Source organism: Dendrobates tinctorius, unplaced genomic scaffold (assembly GCF_039654945.1).
Source record: "Dendrobates tinctorius isolate UK_male_01 unplaced genomic scaffold, ASM3965494v1 ptg000157l, whole genome shotgun sequence".
NCBI lineage: Eukaryota > Metazoa > Chordata > Amphibia > Anura > Dendrobatidae > Dendrobates > Dendrobates tinctorius.
In genome coordinates this window covers 5,779,571-5,798,988 of record NW_027361824.1, presented here as the reverse complement: position 1 = coordinate 5,798,988, position 19,418 = coordinate 5,779,571, and the positions used below count along the sequence as shown (strand labels likewise).

The following is a 19,418-nucleotide window of genomic DNA, read 5'->3' as shown; positions in this document are numbered from 1 at the left end:
CGAGGATAAGCCCACACAAGGGGCTACCCAGATCGGAAGCGCCCAGGAAGAGGCGGACTTGCCTCCAAGCCGTGAGAATGTTCAATACACGTGTAAAGGCTTTCCACATCGGCAGTCACTAATAAAGTCCCTTGGTCCACAAAAACACCATCGACCCTAGCCAGGGCGTCCGTAGTGTCACGTATATATGATGGTAAAGTTTCCACCAAAGGTTTTAAGTTAAAGTCAATAAATTGACAAATAGGATCACAGAGTCCGTCAATGCCTGACACTATAGGACGCCCTGGCGGGTCAAGGGCGTTCTTATGGACCTTGGGCAACAAGTAAAAAGTTGGAATCCTCGGATACTTAGTCACAAGACCATCAAAGACCTGCCTTGAGATGACATTATTATCCAGTGCCTCCAGGAGGATGCGCTGGAGGTCGAGAGAGAAGGTCGCAAGTGGGTTGGACGGTAAACGCGAGTAGGTGTTTGAATCTCTTAATTGACGAAAGGCCTCACGCTCATATTTATCGTGAGGCCAGACGACAATATTCCCCCCCTTGTCCGCCGGCTTGAAGACCACATCAGTAAGCTTTTGTAGCTCTTGTATAGCAATACGCTGAGCATGCGTCAAATTATCATATCGATGCTTAGTCGATAGTTCTTTGAAGTCCTCATAAACCATTTTTGTAAAGACTTCAATAGCCGGACATAGCGACAAGGGGGGGAATTTTGTTGACTTTGGAAGAATAGATGTTGGAAACCTACTTGTTGATGGAGCTGTTTGCTCATCCAATAATTCCTCCAGATTATGAAGAGCTTCTCTCTCGACCTCACTGATCATCTCCCTGGAGGTCCTCCTGGCATGTAATTTACGCAATAAAATTTTGCGTGAAAATAAGTGCAGGTCCTTTATGGCTGTGAAAAAGTGGAAAGAGTTAGTTGGACAAAATGACAACCCTCTAGACAGAACTTCCAATTGTACTTTGGACAGCACATGTGTAGATAGATTAAGTACCTGTACACATCCCTGGGATTGGGACACCTTTCCTGTATTAGACTTGTTCTTGGTAATTTGTCTTGTCGTGATACGCTTAGTTGTAGAGACAAAACCTGAAGGGCCCGTATTGGAAGAGTTTTTTGAACCATACTCATTCTCTCTAGAAGTATTTGACCTCATAGAAGCAGACCTTGATCGAGAACGTGAGAAACTCCTAAATTGCGGTCTAGAACGGTCTTGAGGATTTCGCCATTTATACATACGTGCTAATTTTTTATCCTCCACATCTCTCTGGAATTTTTTAGCTTTAGTGGACTGGATTTCTTGAGCCCACTTCTGTGAAAGGTCATCCATTTCCTCACTAAATTTTTTTAAAAGATCGCTAGACATATCTCTACGAAGAATAACCTGTAGAGCTTCCATCTCAGTTTCAAGTGACACCAAGGAGTCCTGGTTCATATGTTTCAGAAGTTCCATAAAGCCTCTGGAGCATGTATTAATCAGGGTTTCCCATTTATTCATAAAATCATCATCCTGAATGGGGAACGATGGGAAAACCTGTATACGTAGACCACGTGGTATGAGGTCTTTATGTAAATATTTTTCTAAAAAAGCATGGTTCCACCAAATACGAGTTCGTCTACGAAGTAAGTCCTTAAACTGTTTTGTAGTCTCCTGAATTGCCCCACTAGTCCCCCCTGGGCCCCCTTCTGTATCATCCTGTAATGTGTCATTAATAAGTGCACGCCATGTCTGATCACGGGCACGAAAATCCATGTTAAGGCTGAGGTAGGCTGTGAAAAACACAGAAACAATTATTAAATGCAAAAACTCCAGACGGATGTTTATCGCAAACCGACATCCGTTAATTCTTTGGTTCATGCGTCCTCTGCCCACAACCCTTCCACCATAGGGGCTGTCCCGGTCGGACAGTTCCTACGGGCGAGGCGGATCTGTTCTTCGGATACCAAATTTGAGATCCAATCGGCTGATCTGAAGGAGCGATTTCTGAACCGTGGATACTCAAATAGAAGTATCAAAAAAGGTTACTTAAGAGCAAGGGCAACACCACGCGGCAGTCTTCTGGGATCCTCGAAGAGGCCCTCTTACCTAAATAAGGAGGAACCTATTAGATTTATATCTACTTTTAACCATCAATGGGAGGATATGAGACAGATCCTCATGAAACACTGGTCTGTTTTGGGCACCGAACCCTCCCTGGGAGCTGCTTTGGGATCACATCCTTCAATGACTCCAAGAAGATCCAAAAATCTTAAGGACCTCCTTGTGCAGAGTCACTATCGACCTGTACAAGTTAATCCATTTGGCTCTAGGGGCCCTATACCTGGCTCTATACCTTGCGGTCACTGTCTTGCATGCACAAATGTCCTGCGCTGCACCACCTTCAATACCTCAGACGGAAGGAGACAGTTTAATATACGCCATCAAATATCTTGTGGCAGTATGAACGTGATTTATTATGCTACATGTGACTGTCCAAAAATTTATATTGGACTTACATCAAGGGAGCTTAGGATGAGGGTGCGTGAACACGTGCGGGACATTTGTGCATCCAAGACAGTGACCGATATGTCCCTCCTTAAAACCCTGCCCCGTCATTTTCGACAATATCATAATGGCGAATCAACTTCCCTCAAAATTAGAGGGATTGATCAAGTACATTTAGGGTTAAAGGGGGGGGGGAACTATAAACGTAGGTTGGCCCAAATTGAGACCAAATGGATTATCACACTTGATACAATGGCCCCTAAAGGGCTTAATGAATCATTGTCGTTTGCCTCTTTCCTGTAGGGTATCCTGAATATGGAATGTGTATACTGGGCCTTTTTTGGTCCTTTTATTTATTTATTTTATGCCCCTTCTTCCCAACTGTTTCCCCATATCCCAGGTTGTGGGGTGTGTTTTATTTTTTACTTGTCATTGTATACAGTGGGGCAAAAAAGTATTTAGTCAGTCAGCAATAGTGCAAGTTCCACCACTTAAAAAGATGAGAGGCGTCTGTAATTTACATCATAGGTAGACCTCAACTATGGGAGACAAACTGAGAAAAAAAAATCCAGAAAATCACATTGTCTGTTTTTTTTTCATTTTATTTGCACATTATGGTGGAAAATAAGTATTTGGTCAGAAACAAAATTTCATCTCAATACTTTGTGATATATCCTTTGTTGGCAATGACAGAGGTCAAACGTTTTCTGTAAGTCTTCACAAGGTTGCCACACACTGTTGTTGGTATGTTGGCCCATTCTTCCATGCAGATCTCCTCTAGAGCAGTGATGTTTTTGGCTTTTCGCTTGGCAACATGGACTTTCAACTCCCTCCAAAGGTTTTCTATAGGGTTGAGATCTGGAGACTGGCTAGGCCACTCCAGGACCTTGAAATGCTTCTTACGAAGCCACTCCTTCGTTGCCCTGGCGGTGTGCTTTGGATCATTGTCATGTTGAAAGACCCAGCCACGTTTCATCTTCAATGCCCTTGCTGATGGAAGGAGGTTTGCACTCAAAATCTCACGATACATGGCCCCATTCATTCTTTCATGTACCCGGATCAGTCGTCCTGGCCCCTTTGCAGAGAAACAGCCCCAAAGCATGATGTTTCCACCACCATGCTTTACAGTAGGTATGGTGTTTGATGGATGCAACTCAGTATTCTTTTTCCTCCAAACACGACAAGTTGTGTTTCTACCAAACAGTTCCAGTTTGGTTTCATCAGACCATAGGACATTCTCCCAAAACTCCTCTGGATCATCCAAATGCTCTCTAGCAAACTTCAGACGGGCCCGGACATGTACAGGCTTAAGCAGTGGGACACGTCTGGCACTGCAGGATCTGAGTCCATTGTGGCGTAGTGTGTTACTTATGGCCTTGTTACATTGGTCCCAGCTCTCTGCAGTTCATTCACTAGTTCCCCCCGCGTGGTTCTGGGATTTTTGCTCACCGTTCTTGTGATCATTCTGACCCCACGGGGTGGGATTTTGCGTGGAGCACCAGATCGAGGGAGATTATCAGTGGTCTTGTATGTCTTCCATTTTCTAATTATTGCTCCCACAGTTGATTTCTTCACTCCTAGCTGGTTGGCTATTGCAGATTCAGTCTTCCCAGCCTGGTGCAGGGCTACAATTTTGTTTCTGGTGTCCTTTGACAGCTCTTTGGTCTTCACCATAGTGGAGTTTGGAGTCAGACTGTTTGAGGGTGTGCACAGGTGTCTTTTTATACTGATAACAAGTTTAAACAGGAGCCATTACTACAGGTAATGAGTGGAGGAAAGAGGAGACTCTTAAAGAAGTTACAGGTCTGTGAGAGCCAGAAATCTTGATTGCTTGTTTCTGACCAAATACTTATTTTCCACCATAATATGCAAATAAAATGAAAAAAAAACAGACAATGTGATTTTCTGGATTTTTTTTTCTCAGTTTGTCTCCCATAGTTGAGGTCTACCTATGATGTAAATTACAGACGCCTCTCATCTTTTTAAGTGGTGGAACTTGCACTATTGCTGACTGACTAAATACTTTTTTTCCCCACTGTATGTGTGTCTTTGATATACGTTTCACTTATTCCCTTTCTTAGTTTATGCGGGACCTCTTCTTCATTCATCAACTGGATTTATTTGTTGCAATTATATTTGGCGATCCCACTGGCCCTAATTTCAATATCTACATTGGATGTTCATCAACTCTTGACATTGGTGTCTATGGACGACTTTGGGACGCTGTAATTTGAAGAGAGTAATATGTATTGTGATGTCATATTTTGAATCTCTTAGTGCCCTTTATCTGCAGTTGCCTTTTTATGTGATTCTATATCTCTGTCCATTTTTGATCTATGCCCAATGTCCTGTGTATTACATGATGTATATTTACATTCATTGGGGTCAGTGGTTGTGCGCATGCCCACTGTCCCTGTTTGTGGCCGACATGCGGAGGAGTGTCTTTTGCCTTCCTCCGGGCTTCCGGGGATTTCTCCTCCCCTGCTGCCCGGGGCAACGTATGACGCTTTCTCCTGCATTGTCTGGCCCTTCGGGTGGACAGTGCGCATGCGCCGCGCCAAACCGCTCTGATTAGCCGATTGGGAACCATGTGACCAGTCACATGGGCTTAAGAAGGTCCTGTGCGCACTCCCCAGTATACTTCCCTTGAGAAAGCGTGCTTGTAGTCACGCGAAACGCGCGTCGGGCGTTTTCCCCACCTGGTCCTGGGTCTACTCAGCCTCCATGTATATCTGGTAAGATATCTCTTCAAACTGGCCACGTGAAAATTATCTATGCACACTAGGTGATTATAATGGATTCATAATGTGGCGCAGTGATCTCCAAATAGGGAGATGGGGAATTAGCAGATACTGGTTATTTACATAGATGTGGCTATACTCTATATACATTGCTGCGTTACTTGATATCTTGTGGCTGGGTGCTTTTCCCGGGTAATTCTGTTTTTCTATCCTGTGGTGTCATTTTAATCTCTGTATCTTTGTACTAAGTGATATATATGTTAACTAATAAAAACGTATTTTCATTATATTCACCTAGTTACTCATATTTTCACTTTGCATGTATATCTATTGGAGTGGGTGTTTCAGGTGTTTTCCTGATTAGGGTGGCTACTTATAGCCTTAAACCCTATTTCTGACATAGTGATAATGTCCCTGAGGTTTTTGCATTTAATATATAAATAAATGTATTTATTGGAAAAATATTTGATTTTTTTCTCTATTTGGGGATTTTTAAAAAAATTATTTTACACTTTTTAATATTTTTTTTTAAAACTTTTTTACATTTTCCCATCCTGGGACATCACTATATAGTGTCAGATCGCTGATCTGATACTCTGCACTGGAGAACATCGGAGCAGCAACTGACAGGCAGGGAAGGAGACATCTCAGGTCCTCTTCTCTACACTCAGTGGGAAGCCACCTTCCCTGCAGGACCCGGAAGGACCCCACGGCCATCTTGGGGCTGGGGGTCTCCATCGCGTTGCCTTGATGAAAGCGCACAGGGAATGAGTACCCTGCGCAATGTTCATCTATGCCGCTATCACTACTGACAGCGGTATCAGATGGGTTAAACGCCCACGATGGTGGGCATTGCTGCGGGATGTCAGCTGTCACATACTGCTGACACCAGCACCTGATCGCTGCGCCAGTTCCCGAAGAGCAGTACTAGTACAGCGCATGTCGAGAAGGGGTTAATGCTAAAACCCTGCTGCTTCAAGTCTCCTAAGGGGACTATTGTAACCAATGAAAAGTAAAAAAAATAAAATTTAAAAAAATGTTAAAAAAAACACAAAAGTTCAAGTTACTCTAATTTTGCCTCATTCAAAATAAAGCAAAAAAATACTCATATTTGGTATCGCTCTATTTAGAATCGCCACATCTATCAAAATATAAAAACATTTAATCCAATCGGTAAATGTCGTAACGAGAAGAAAATTAAAAACTCCAGAATTGCATTTTTTTGGCCCGCCGCAATATTGCGATAAAATGCCATAAGAGGTTATCAAAACATCATATCCACACCAAATGGTGTCAATTAAAACATCAACTCAACATGCAAAAAATAATCGCCCCAGATGCCGAAAAATAGACATTACGAGGGCTCGGAGAATGGTGACATTTTTATTTTTCTTACAAATTTTGGATTCTATTTTCACCACTTAAATAAAGAAGAACCTAGACATGTTTGGTATCTCCGTACTCGTACTGAACTGGAGAATCGTATTGCCAGGTTGGTTTTAGCATTTAGTGAACATGGTAAATAAAAAAATAAACCATTGTGGAATTGCACTTTTTTTTTGCCATTTCACCACACTTGGAATTATTTTCCAATTTCCAGTACACGATATGGTAAAATCAAAAGTGCAACTTGGCCCAGAGGAAAAAAACAAAGCCTTATACAGCCATATTGACAGAAAAATGAATAGTTATGGCTCTGAGAAGAAGGGGAGCAAAGAGCAAAAATGAAAAATCGCAAGATGGTGAAGGATATTGACGGATATTTTTATTGCAGTTATCCAGAACTATTTTTTTTTCCATACTCCCGGTAACCAAAGCAGCGATCTAAAGTGACCCGCCCGTCCTGTCCGATACTCGGTGACTACTCACCGGAGTCTCCGATCAATGTGAAGAGGGCGGTCCCTCAGTGCTGCCCATGTGACCACAGGGGAAAACACAGCGCTGTGCATAGTTATATGAATTAATGTCTTTGCTTTCTGCCCCTGTGCAAGAGTTTATATCCTTTAGTGGTTGGCTCGCTCTATAGAAGAGTAGTGATGACCATGGCCACAAAAGGGTTAAATATGTACTGTTTTGCATGTGTCTTGTGAGCAATGGGAGTTATGCTTTCTCTGCTAGAGACCACAACACACACACAATTTACCTCACTCCCTTACTTGTCTGAAGCTTAGAGCTTTGCAGACATACCCTAACTTGGAGGGGGAGGAGCAGAGTTGTTTTCAGTGAAGAAGAAGGTGGGGAAGATGAAGAACGCTTCTGGAAGCCATTACATGTGCTTCCTCCAGGAGTAAAGCTAAGAAAAATCAGGGAATCAACCCCTAGGCCATCCATGCTTTCAGAGCAGGGTAGTAAGCTGAGAGACTGTGTGGGTGTATACAACCAACAGCAGAGTGTTTTCCCTGGGAACACTGCAGCAAACTAGGATCAGTGAAGGATTGTGCAAGAAAGAACTGGAGCTTCACACAGGATCCAAGCTGCAAGTTGCCTAAGAAAGAATACACAGTGAGTACTGGCTATACTGGAAGTTCTAGACTCCGGGAAGCCTTGGTCCCAGAAGGTATTGGACTAGCAGGAAGCTTACACTAAGTCACAGCAGGGAAAAGGATGACTCCCATTCTGCAGACCAGACTGTAACCTGGTGAGAGTTGTAATATCTCCTCTAAACTGCACCTGAACTACAGTAAATGATAAAGTGACTTTTCTTGTCTCCTGCCTTATTACTACATGTCTTCTACTTCCATCACAATCTCTGGGGGGTCAGCCCTGGTTGGAGAGGGTTAAACATCTGCACTGTCATCACCATCTACTCCCCCAGGGATCATCTGCAGTGTCGGCTATACTATGGTCGAACACTCCAACTGGTGTCACGAATCCCTACATAAACTTTATCCCTAATCAATACTCCCCTTTTACATTACCGCCTGGGGCCACAGACTGGGTCACTGCCACTGTGACACATCCCTTTAAGACGACTGGCCCTGTACCGAGTATCCCACGGCCTCTGGGATGTGTCATATGCGCAATGTGTCATGGAGGAAATATGGGATGTAATCATGAGATTTCAGAAGTCACTGACACGCTGCCAGTTTTCAGGGGGTGACATTCAGAGTTTTGAGCATTTGACAAATTTGTGTGATGGTTACGTGTGACTGGACACACCGCCTCCAGCAGGGCTAATTTCTCTAACACACGTGACCCTGGATACACCGCCTCCAGTAGGGCGAATTTAAATAATATAATGTGTCGCCGGATACACCGCCTCCAGCAGGCGAATTTCAGAATTACATGTGTATCTGGATACACCGCCTCCAGCAGGGTGAATTTAAATAATAAAGGGAAACACAAGGGAAACCGATACAATGGAGGGCCCTGCAATAGGGAACGGGGACGTGAAGACCTCCTGCACTCCCCTAAGTCAGAGTCTCTACACTCCTGACAGTCCCTATGCAGATTCCGCACCTGGTGCCGAGCAGGATACCTAAAAACCCTAGCTCGCCCTGCACCTAGCCCTTTATAGTGAAATGGACGGTGCAGAAACTAATCCCACCACTGCACTGAAACACACAAAAGGAAAGGTACAAACAGGGATAACACCACTTAGCTTTGCTCTGTCGCTCTTGCTCCCAGCAACAGAGTCCAGCACCAGAATGCAGCTTTCCTCCTGAATAGCTGCTGCTTCACCAAGCTTTGTCAGAGCTGCAAGGAACTCCTATCTGGGGCTCTTTCCACACCAGGACTCTGACTGAGCTGCAAGGAACTCTCTCTAGCTCCTTCCTCCACCAAAGATGGTTGAAATGACCAATATCACCAACAGTGATTGCAACACCTGACACTCTTTTATAGGTCAGAGTCAGAGCAATCACACCTGCTTCATAATCACGTGCACTAAACTAAAGTAACCAGCTTAAAGAAAAAAAGGTTACAAGTGCTTTTATCTGTCACAATCCAGCATGGATCATTTGATTATAAACTGATTACATTTGACAAGTTTATCTATTTTAAGCTTTTAGACCTATGAGTGATGATTGATATTGTGGAATTTGCCACTTAAGGTGGGCATCCATCCAAAGTCCAAATGGTGGTAATCCTGTAGTCCTCTTTCCATCCTAGAACATCACCCAGATCCGGGCACGATTAGACTCATGAGGTCCAGCATAGTTTATGATATAATTCAATGGGACTTTCACCAGTTCGGTTTAGCTGAGTGCTGGACCACACTCCTCTCTGGTGATCTCAGTCAAATCATGAAAGTGGCAGTTAGTTTCTTCTTTAGGATTTGTATGCCCTCATGTCACGGGGTCCTTCTCCGATACCACACAATCAACAGAGCGAGGGAAGGGTGAACAATCCCAAGAGCTTTATTACAGGCAAAATTAGAAGGTCCATAAACAATCCAGCACACTGAGGATACAATAGTCCAGAACAAGAACGTAGTCCAGTAACAGGATAAAATGTCCAGGGAAACAAGATTCCAAAACTAGCACCAGAGGATAAAAATGGGTCCTTCTCTCTGAAGTGCAGTCTTTACACCATCCACTCCAAACAGGAACTGACTTGCCCAGCTCCTGTTCTCCCCACCCCCTTCCTTGTGTCCAGGAGTAGTCAAACAGGTTGGGGCAGTTTCCAGGCCTGCCAGAGGAGAACAAAGGAGCCTTGGGGATTAATGGACTACAGGGGGTCATCAAGAGACTGACACAGTCAGGCTGTAGACCCACAGGGCATCAAGAAAAACACTATGAAAACAAGTGAAATAGAAATATACACAAAATTGACATCCACATAGCATATCACACCATCACACCTCAGTTAGCCACTTAGCAATGCCACCGCATATGTATGGTAGCCGAATGCTATCACTAAACAGAGCTGAGCCCACTTCTCCAAGAAGTGCAGGAGTCGGCACCTGACAGAAGCTGAGATAAGAGCTAATTCTCCCAACTTGTAAGTTTCCCTGTTGTGAGTTCATTTTTCCCTTCACCAGTGAGGTATGATGAACTCCCTCTTCTGGCGAAGGAAGGTAGTGAGGCTGATTACCAAACAGCTGAGCAGGTAGATGATGACTGGGTCACAGGAACTGATGACTGGACATAAGGCAGCCGATGCCCTGCTGCCTTGCCGGTGATTTTCCTGCTGGATTCTTGAAGACCAGTCTAATTTCTGCTTCTCAAAGCTAAGTTTTGCTCTGCCTTTTGTACACTTTAGTTCTGGTTTTGTTTGCCTTGTTTTTTGGAGTTCAGCCATCCCCGGCCGGGGGTGAGCTGAATTCCATTTTTGTCTCTGATCTGTTGATCTCTGGCTCTCTCTTCAGAATATACCTGAGTGCTGATATAGTCTTTTTGAAGCCTAGCAACTTCAGGGCCTGTTTTTCCTATCAGTCTGTTGGTTCATTTTTTGGATAGGGTTTTTGCGGATTGCAGACAGCAGCTTTTCTGTCCTGTCCTATTTAGTTAGCTTGGGCCCCATTATTTGCTCAACCTATCTTTCTATCTGTGTTAGTGTTTTTTCATCTTGCTTCACAGTCATTATATGTTGGGGGCTGCCTATTGCTTTGGGGTCTGCTCTGGGGCAGTTTAGATTTCGCCTTTCTGTCTTTAGGCTAATTTAGTTCTCCGGCTGTGATCGAGGGGTCTAGGGCACCGTAGGAACCCCCCACGGCTACTGCTAGTTGTTGTGGATAGGTTCAGGGGTCTGCAATCCGATAGCTTCCAACTTCTCTGGTTTTCTGAACTTAGCTATTATTTTTGTTTTTTCCTCCTTCGGTGACTCATCCATAACATTTCCCCATTAGTGCCAAGGATGGAAGTTGGGAAAGGCTAATAGACCATCTCTTGTTCCAGTATTTCCAAAGAGGCATATGATATTTATTTTTATTGGTGTTAGACGATTGCCAGGGAACCACCAAGAACAAGTCAAACAGTGAGTCTGGTTTATCCTGTTACCACCAGCTGGGTTGTATAATGGGTGGAGTGCTTTAAGTATAAGCATCTGAAGACCTATTCCCGGTTAGCTCATCTGTTGTACTTACCTGTAATGTCTGCTCCTCTTTTTTTCAAAGTCTCCCTGTTTATGGCGGTCATCCATTTAGTATTTTTGAGGGCAATGACGACAGAGGACCTGGTAACATTTTTACCAATTCAAAAAGTTGAATGGTTATTGATGGATGATGTTTAGCTGAAAATGCTCCACCACCCAGCAGTTGTTCCAAGATTAACTGTTTCACCTGTGTCTCAGATTTTGCGAAGAAATTTGATTTGTGTTGAAATGTAATCAATGCAAATTAAATGTTTTATGTTCTGGGATCTTTCCAAAGCCTAACAAGCAACGGGTGAAGAACATAATAAAATTAGTACTCACTTCTCCTTGCCATTACCCTGTCCATGCAGCTCCACACTTGCTTGGTCCAATCATTATTCACAGCCTGCCAGTTTTCTTCACGCCAATCTAGACCTTAAGAGAGAACATGACGTCACAAGGCCTAATGAGCACCAGAGGTACCAAAGACAAGATGGGACCTACGGTGTGCAGATGATAGACAGCCTGTGAATAAAGACTGTATCAAAAACATTTAAGTGGAAAGCTGTGCAGGTGAGGGTCAAGGAGAGGTTAGTAGGCATGGTAGAATTTTTTAAAATTTCAATTTGCCAGGTTCATGAAATTTTTTTAAAAAAATACGATTTGCCACAAATTGTAAGGACTTCAATAACCCAGAAAAGAAGTGTATACCAATCTGTGGACTATATTTGTCACGGTCACTGTGTGTCTGGGCGCAGATGTTTCCGCAAGGCGAACCCATAACACACGTGACCCTGGATACAGCGCCTCCAGTGGGGCGAATTTAAATAATAAAACGTGCAGATGGATACACCGCCTCCACCTGGCGAATTTAGGAATTACACGTTAATATAAATGTCTGGAAACCCCGCCTCCAGTAAGGCGAATTTAAATAATAAGGGGGACCTGGGAAACATTAACAATGGTGGGCCCTGCGACAGGGAAAAGGGAAGTGGAGACCTCCTGAGCTCCCCTGAGCCAGTGTCCCTGCACTCCTAACGTTCCCTATGCCGGTTCCGCACCGGGCGCCGCACGCGTACCTCAAAGCCCTTGCTCGCCCTGACCCTAAACCCTCACTAGGGAATTGGTCGGTGCGGAAACTAATCCCACCACTGCACTAATAACACACATGAGGGAAAGAGACAATACAGGGGGACACCACTTAGCTTTATGCTCTGTGCTTATGCTCCTGCAACAGAGCCCTCCACCTGCGTGCGTCTTCTCCTCCACCCGGATCCATCACCATAACAGGATCCTTCACCATAGTGCCGCCTTGGAGCAGAGTCCACCACCAGTTGCTGCTGCTTAGTAACAGAGTCCCAAGGATGAGTTCAGCTTCTGCCACGAAGTCAAGCATGCTTGAGTCCAGCTCAGCAGCCAAGTCCCACATGGTGAGTGCCACTCTCCATAGTAGCCACTCCACCAGTCCATGCAGACACTTCCTGCTGACACCATCACTGCGACCCCACCACGCCATGCCAGCCCTTCATCCAGACACCATAGCTGACACACGTCCCCCCTGGCTAAGCTGCACAGGACTCTGCCTCAGCTCCATTCTTCCACCAGGCTCTCACCAACTCAGAATCAATGAAAGAATGAATCAATATCACCAGCCGTGATTACACACACTGAGACTCATTTATAGAGCCCCACACCTGATTCCTAATTACGTGCACATTAAACTGAAACCTAAGGTGTGATACCACTAACCACCACCGGGGACAGTCAAGTCACTTTGGCAACTTGCCAAAAGGAAAAAAAAGTTCACTCTGTGCTTTTAAAACTGTCAGATCACTTCAGATCATGACAATATTTTTGCTCCTTTCCATCCCCTTTATGTGACCTGAGCCTCAGTAATTGTTACGCTGTGCTCCCCCGGTGCTGGGACTCCTCGCCCGATGTCACCACTTCCCATCAGGGGCGCACGTACACCTCTAACACTTGATTCCATGGCTGCACTGTGTTGCTAGCGCGCATGCGCACCCTTCCTTGCTCTGACTGCAGCCACGCCATCGCTATGGTCCTGGATGACCTAACCCGGAAGTCCCGGTGCTCTTGCCCTATATCAGGCTGCCTCTTCCTATAGGAGGCGCCTGATTATTGTTGTACTTCCTTGCTCGGCCTGCTTGGTCCCAGCTCGGTCGCTCCGTGTACTCAGGTCCTCTGTACTGTGCTCTGCTGTGCTTCCTAGCACACGCTTTGCTCTGTGCCCTGTCGTGCTCCATAGCACACGCTCTGCCTCTGCTCTGTGCTCTGTTGTGGTCCTTAGCACATGCTCAGCTCCTGCCTTGTGTCCTGTCGTGCTTCTTAGCACTCCTTCAGTCAGTCCAGGTATTGCAGTCCAAATACTGATCGAGACATACGCTTATGTGAATTCAGCATTATGAGACTATTATGCTAACCAGAAATAAGTGAATCAGTTGAACTTCTAATTCACCCAGTTCACTTGGATTTGGCCAGGAAGTTCAGTTTTCCTCAGTATTTATTCAATGTGAATCAAATGTGTTATATGCTCTGGAAGACTTTCATCAGATGAAAAAAAAAAAAATTAATACTCACCTCTCCCCATCTCCCACCCAGTCCGTACAGCTCCTCGCTTGATCATTCAGATCTAACCTTCATTAACAGACAGTCTTCTTTATGCCTGAAGTGACATGGTGTTACAAGGTCTAGTGGATGTTGATCTTTAGGATTCAAGAAGTCCGGCAGCCTGTTAATAAAGAACAGACTAAAAAGATCGAACAGGAGAGCTGTTTGGACAAGGTTAGGGCTGAAAAGAGGTAATTTTTTTTATATTTTTTTAACTCTTCCAGGAATATGGTGGCTTTCTGGCTGTAATTTTCATTGACTTGAGCAAATTGAATTGCAAAAACAATCACTAGTCTGGCAAATCCAATTTCTTTTTTTTTTTTTGCAAAATTTGAGGCAAATTTAATTTACCCTGAAATGATTCATTCTTCTCTAATGCTGACCTCAATCTAAACTATCTCAAATGCTAATGAGATGACTCTGCTTACCATGCCATCTAATGGGTTAAGGGGCACTCTGCATGGTAGCCATGTGCAGCCAGACTGGGTGGAACTACAGCTTCCAGCCACTGCCACATTACCAACTGACGTCTCCTCTATCACCAGAGCCGGCCACAAATTGAATATGGTGGCACCTGGTGACAAAAGTGGACTTCAGAGGAGCAGGTCCAGGCAGTGATGTGCCATATTGATAATGAGATGGCTCTACTGATCCAACCATCTAATGAAAATGAGATAACTCTAATGATCCAACCCTGTAATGATAATGAGATGACTCTACTGATCCAACCATCTAATGATAATGAGATGACTCTACTGATCCACCCATCTAATGATAATGAGATGACTCTACTGATCCAACCATCTAATAATAATGAGATGAGTTTACTGATCCAACCATCTAATGGTAATGAGATGACTCTACTGATCCAACCATCTAATGGTAATGAAATGTCTCTACTGATTCAACCATCTAATGATAATGAGATGACTCTACTGATCCAACCATCTAATAATAATGAGATGAGTTTACTGATCCAACCATCTAATGGTAATGAGATGACTCTACTGATCCAACCATCTAATAGTAATGAGATGACTCTACTGATCCAACCATCAAATGGTAATGAGATGACTCTACGGATCCAACCATCTAATTATAATGTGATGATTCTACTGATCCAACCATCTAATGGTAAGGAGATGACTCTACTGATCCAACCATCTAATGGTAATGAGCTGACTCTACTGATCCAACCATCTAATGGTAATGAGATGACTCTACTGATCCAACCATATAATATTAATGAGATGACTCTACTGATCCAACCCTGTAATGATAATGAGATGACTCTACTGATCCAACCATCTAATGATAATGAGATGACTCTACTGATCCACCCATCTAATAATAATGAGATGAGTTTACTGATCCAACCATCTAATAATAATGAGATGAGTTTACTGATCCAACCATCTAATGGTAATGAGATGACTCTACTGATCCAACCATCTAATGGTAATGAAATGTCTCTACTGATTCAACCATCTAATGATAATGAGATGACTCTACTGATCCAACCATCTAATAATAATGAGATGAGTTTACTGATCCAACCATCTAATGGTAATGAGATGACTCTACTGATCCAACCATCTAATGGTAATGAGCTGACTCTACTGATCCAACCATCAAATGGTAATGAGATGACTCTACGGATCCAACCATCTAATTATAATGTGATGATTCTACTGATCCAACCATCTAATGGTAATGAGATGACTCTACTGATCCAACCATCTAATGGTAATGAGCTGACTCTACTGATCCAACCATCTAATGGTAATGAGATGACTCTACTGATCCAACCATATAATATTAATGAGATGACTCTACTGATCCAACCATCTAATGATAATGAGATGACTCTACTGATCCAACCATCTAATAATAATGAGATGAGTCTACTGATCCAACCATCTAATGGTAATGAGATGACTCTACTGATACAGCCATCTAATGGTAATGAGATGACTCTACTGATCCAACCATCTAATAATAATGAGATGAGTTTACTGATCCAACCATCTAATGGTAATGAGATGACTCTACTGATCCAACCATCAAATGGTAATGAAATGTCTCTACTGATTCAACCATCTAATGATAATGAGATGACTCTACTGATCCAACCATCTAATAATAATGAGATGAGTTTACTGATCCAACCATCTAATGGTAATGAGATGACTCTACTGATCCAACCATCTAATGGTAATGAGATGACTCTACTGATCCAACCATCAAATGGTAATGAGATGACTCTACGGATCCAACCATCTAATTATAATGTGATGATTCTACTGATCCAACCATCTAATGGTAATGAGATGACTCTACTGATCCAACCATCTAATGGTAATGAGCTGACTCTACTGATCCAACCATCTAATGGTAATGAGATGACTCTACTGATCCAACCATATAATATTAATGAGATGACTCTACTGATCCAACCCTGTAATGATAATGAGATGACTCTACTGATCCAACCATCTAATGATAATGAGATGACTCTACTGATCCACCCATCTAATGATAATGAGATGACTCTACTGATCCAACCATCTAATAATAATGAGTTGAGTTTACTGATCCAACCATCTAATGGTAATGAGATGACTCTACTGATCCATCCATCTAATGGTAATGAAATGTCTCTACTGATTCAACCATCTAATGATAATGAGATGACTCTACTGATCCAACCATCTAATAATAATGAGATGAGTTTACTGATCCAACCATCTAATGGTAATGAGATGACTCTACTGATCCAACCATCTAATGGTAATGAGCTGACTCTACTGATCCAACCATCAAATGGTAATGAGATGACTCTACTGATCCAACCATCTAATGGTAATGAGCTGACTCTACTGATCCAACCATCTAATGGTAATGAGATGACTCTACTGATCCAACCATATAATATTAATGAGATGACTCTACTGATCCAACCATCTAATGATAATGAGATGACTTTACTGATCCAACCATCTAATAATAATGAGATGAGTCTACTGATCCAACCATCTAATGGTAATGAGATGACTCTACTGATACAGCCATCTAATGGTAATGAGATGACTCTACTGATCCAACCATCAAATGGTAATGAAATGTCTCTACTGATTCTACCATCTAATGATAATGAGATGACTCTACTGATCCAACCATCTAATTATAATGAGATGACTCTACTGATCTAACCATATAATGGTAATGAGATAACTCTGCTTAGCCATTTTTTCCTGATAATGAGATGACTCTGCTGACACTGTTCCAGACTAGACAACAAAGCTAAGCAGTTATCTATAGACATCAAGCTATTTTTGCTTTAATGTTAGGAGGACACTAGATTTCATTTTATAGATATTCGCAAAAAATAGTTCATAATAAATACATTCATCACGTGTAATGTAGTGTGAGTAACTAATTTTGCATCACTTACTTGGTTTTCTCGAAGTTGTCAGGATCCATCCGGGACCTTGTTAACGTGCAGATTATCCTCAGAGATTGCACACTTTTTGCTTACAGAATAGTTATGAGCAATTAGGCGATCTTCATCATTTAACTATGTCAGCCTCACCCTCAGGAGATGTTAATCAGCTGTATTGGTAATATAAATCCCGATGTGAGCTGATCACACAGGATATGACTGTCAGAGGTTAATGAAGGCAATCACCTCAACGGCTTTTGTAAGTAAAATGGATTTTTGCTTACAGAGTTCCAATATTGTCTGAACACAGATAAAATCCAACACATAAAGTCAATTGCCAAGAGCCAGATACTTATTCAAATGTTTAGGTTTCATTACATCAGGCAGCACTCAGGTGGCAGTGTGCATGATAGCATATGTCATAGGTCCAATCATTGGTCAATTTAAAGCTCTGAGGTGTATAACTTTGAATTAGAACCTATAGATGGGCCCTAAAAGGACAGTGGCTATACAAACATGTCAACCATGCCCAAAGGGCGCCATGCTACATATGACTACACCAGTCTTATAAATGTCCCAGTAGAGGCTACTATAGCATATTTCTGTCTTTCACATATAGATACAGAGGCACAGCAGTGCCCCATCAATATGTAATGCTGATGTATCTAGGGGCAGCCTATATTATATGGTGCCATGAGAAGGCTTCCTGCTATGGGGTACAATGTGCTAGGTACACGAGCTGCCCTAAAAGCTATAATGGCATAAACACGACTATATGGGGGTTGGACCAGATGGCCCAGGAGGTCCCTTCCAACTGTACGATTCTATGATTCTTTTTTGTCAATAGTCCTTTTTTTATTTCACTGGTCTTATCCCAATATCTACATTTCCTTCAAAAGTTCTCCCCAGAGAGATTCCAAGGTTCCTCCATGGCCAATCGTTCTTATGGTTTTGAGTTTGAACTCATCGGTTTTCCAGGACTTCCTCCAAGCTTTAACGTTCTATTTTCCATTGCAATGTTCATTTTGTATAACATAACACTGGTCTCGAATGGGTCTGTAATGAGCTTGATCATCATGACAGAGAAGCTACACCAGCCGTTATATTTAATGATCGCCAGTCTAGCTTTCTCAAACCTCTTCTTTGACACAGTAACCCTACCAAAGTTCATCGCCAAGTACTGGTTTGATGGAGGAAGAATATCTTTTCTCGGCTGCTTCATTCAGATGTATTTTGTCCATTTCTTGGCGGGATTTGATGGATATATACTCATGTTGATGGCTTTTGATCGTTATATTGCAATTTGCAAACCATTGAGGTATTCGTCGATAGTCACCCATAGAGTCAGCATGGTGGCCAGCGGGACAGCCTGGCTAGTCGCAGCTTTGCTTACACTTTTGAATCTACTTACTTTAAATCATTTCTTTTGTGGTCCTAATAAGATCATCAACTCCTTCTGCAACACCTCAACCGTTTTACGTCTCGCTTGTGATGATGTGCTTGCCACTACGGAAACCCTTTTGATGATTGTTTTAGTTTCTCTTTTTCTGCCACTCACATTCATCATATTGTCCTATGCCGTCATCATCCTGTCCATCTTCTCATTGAACCACTCTAAGGGCTGGAGGAAGGCTCTGTCTACATGCACAACACACTGGATAGTCATGACCTTGTTCTACCTACCTCGCGTATTCCTGTACATAGCCAATTATGTAAAGCTGGCCTTTTCTCCAGATCTCAACGTCTTTCTCATTTTTCTACACTCATATTTTCCCCATTTAGCCAACCCTATAATATACTGTCTGAGGACAGAGGAAATCAAGAGGACAGTTGTCAATATTTTTAAAAGTAAAATTGGATTTGAGATGTGATTTATGATCCATTTTTCTGCCATAAATTTTAATTTATCAGATTTTTGTATGTTAAGTTAACTCTTATTTTTGAAAAATTAAAAGAGACCCCGACTTGATCAATGTCAATATCATCTACTGTTGTGTTTTCTTTAGCAACCTTGAAGTTTTCGATAACATGTATTTGCTGTTTTACTGTTTGCTCCTTCTTTACTCCTCTTCAGTCCTTCCAGGTTGCATTAGTTCACGATGT

The 19,418-nt window shown here is 42.7% G+C and overlaps 1 protein-coding gene across 1 annotated transcript; it reads left to right on the top strand.

The window, feature by feature from the left end:
• The first annotated feature begins 18,244 nt into the window (after positions 1-18,244).
• Positions 18,245-19,186, top strand: LOC141051411 (olfactory receptor 10D1B-like). Its single transcript, XM_073548351.1, has one exon. The coding sequence runs from the start codon at positions 18,245-18,247 to the stop codon at positions 19,184-19,186; it is 942 nt and encodes a 313-aa protein (XP_073404452.1).
• Positions 19,187-19,418: the final 232 nt, after the last annotated feature.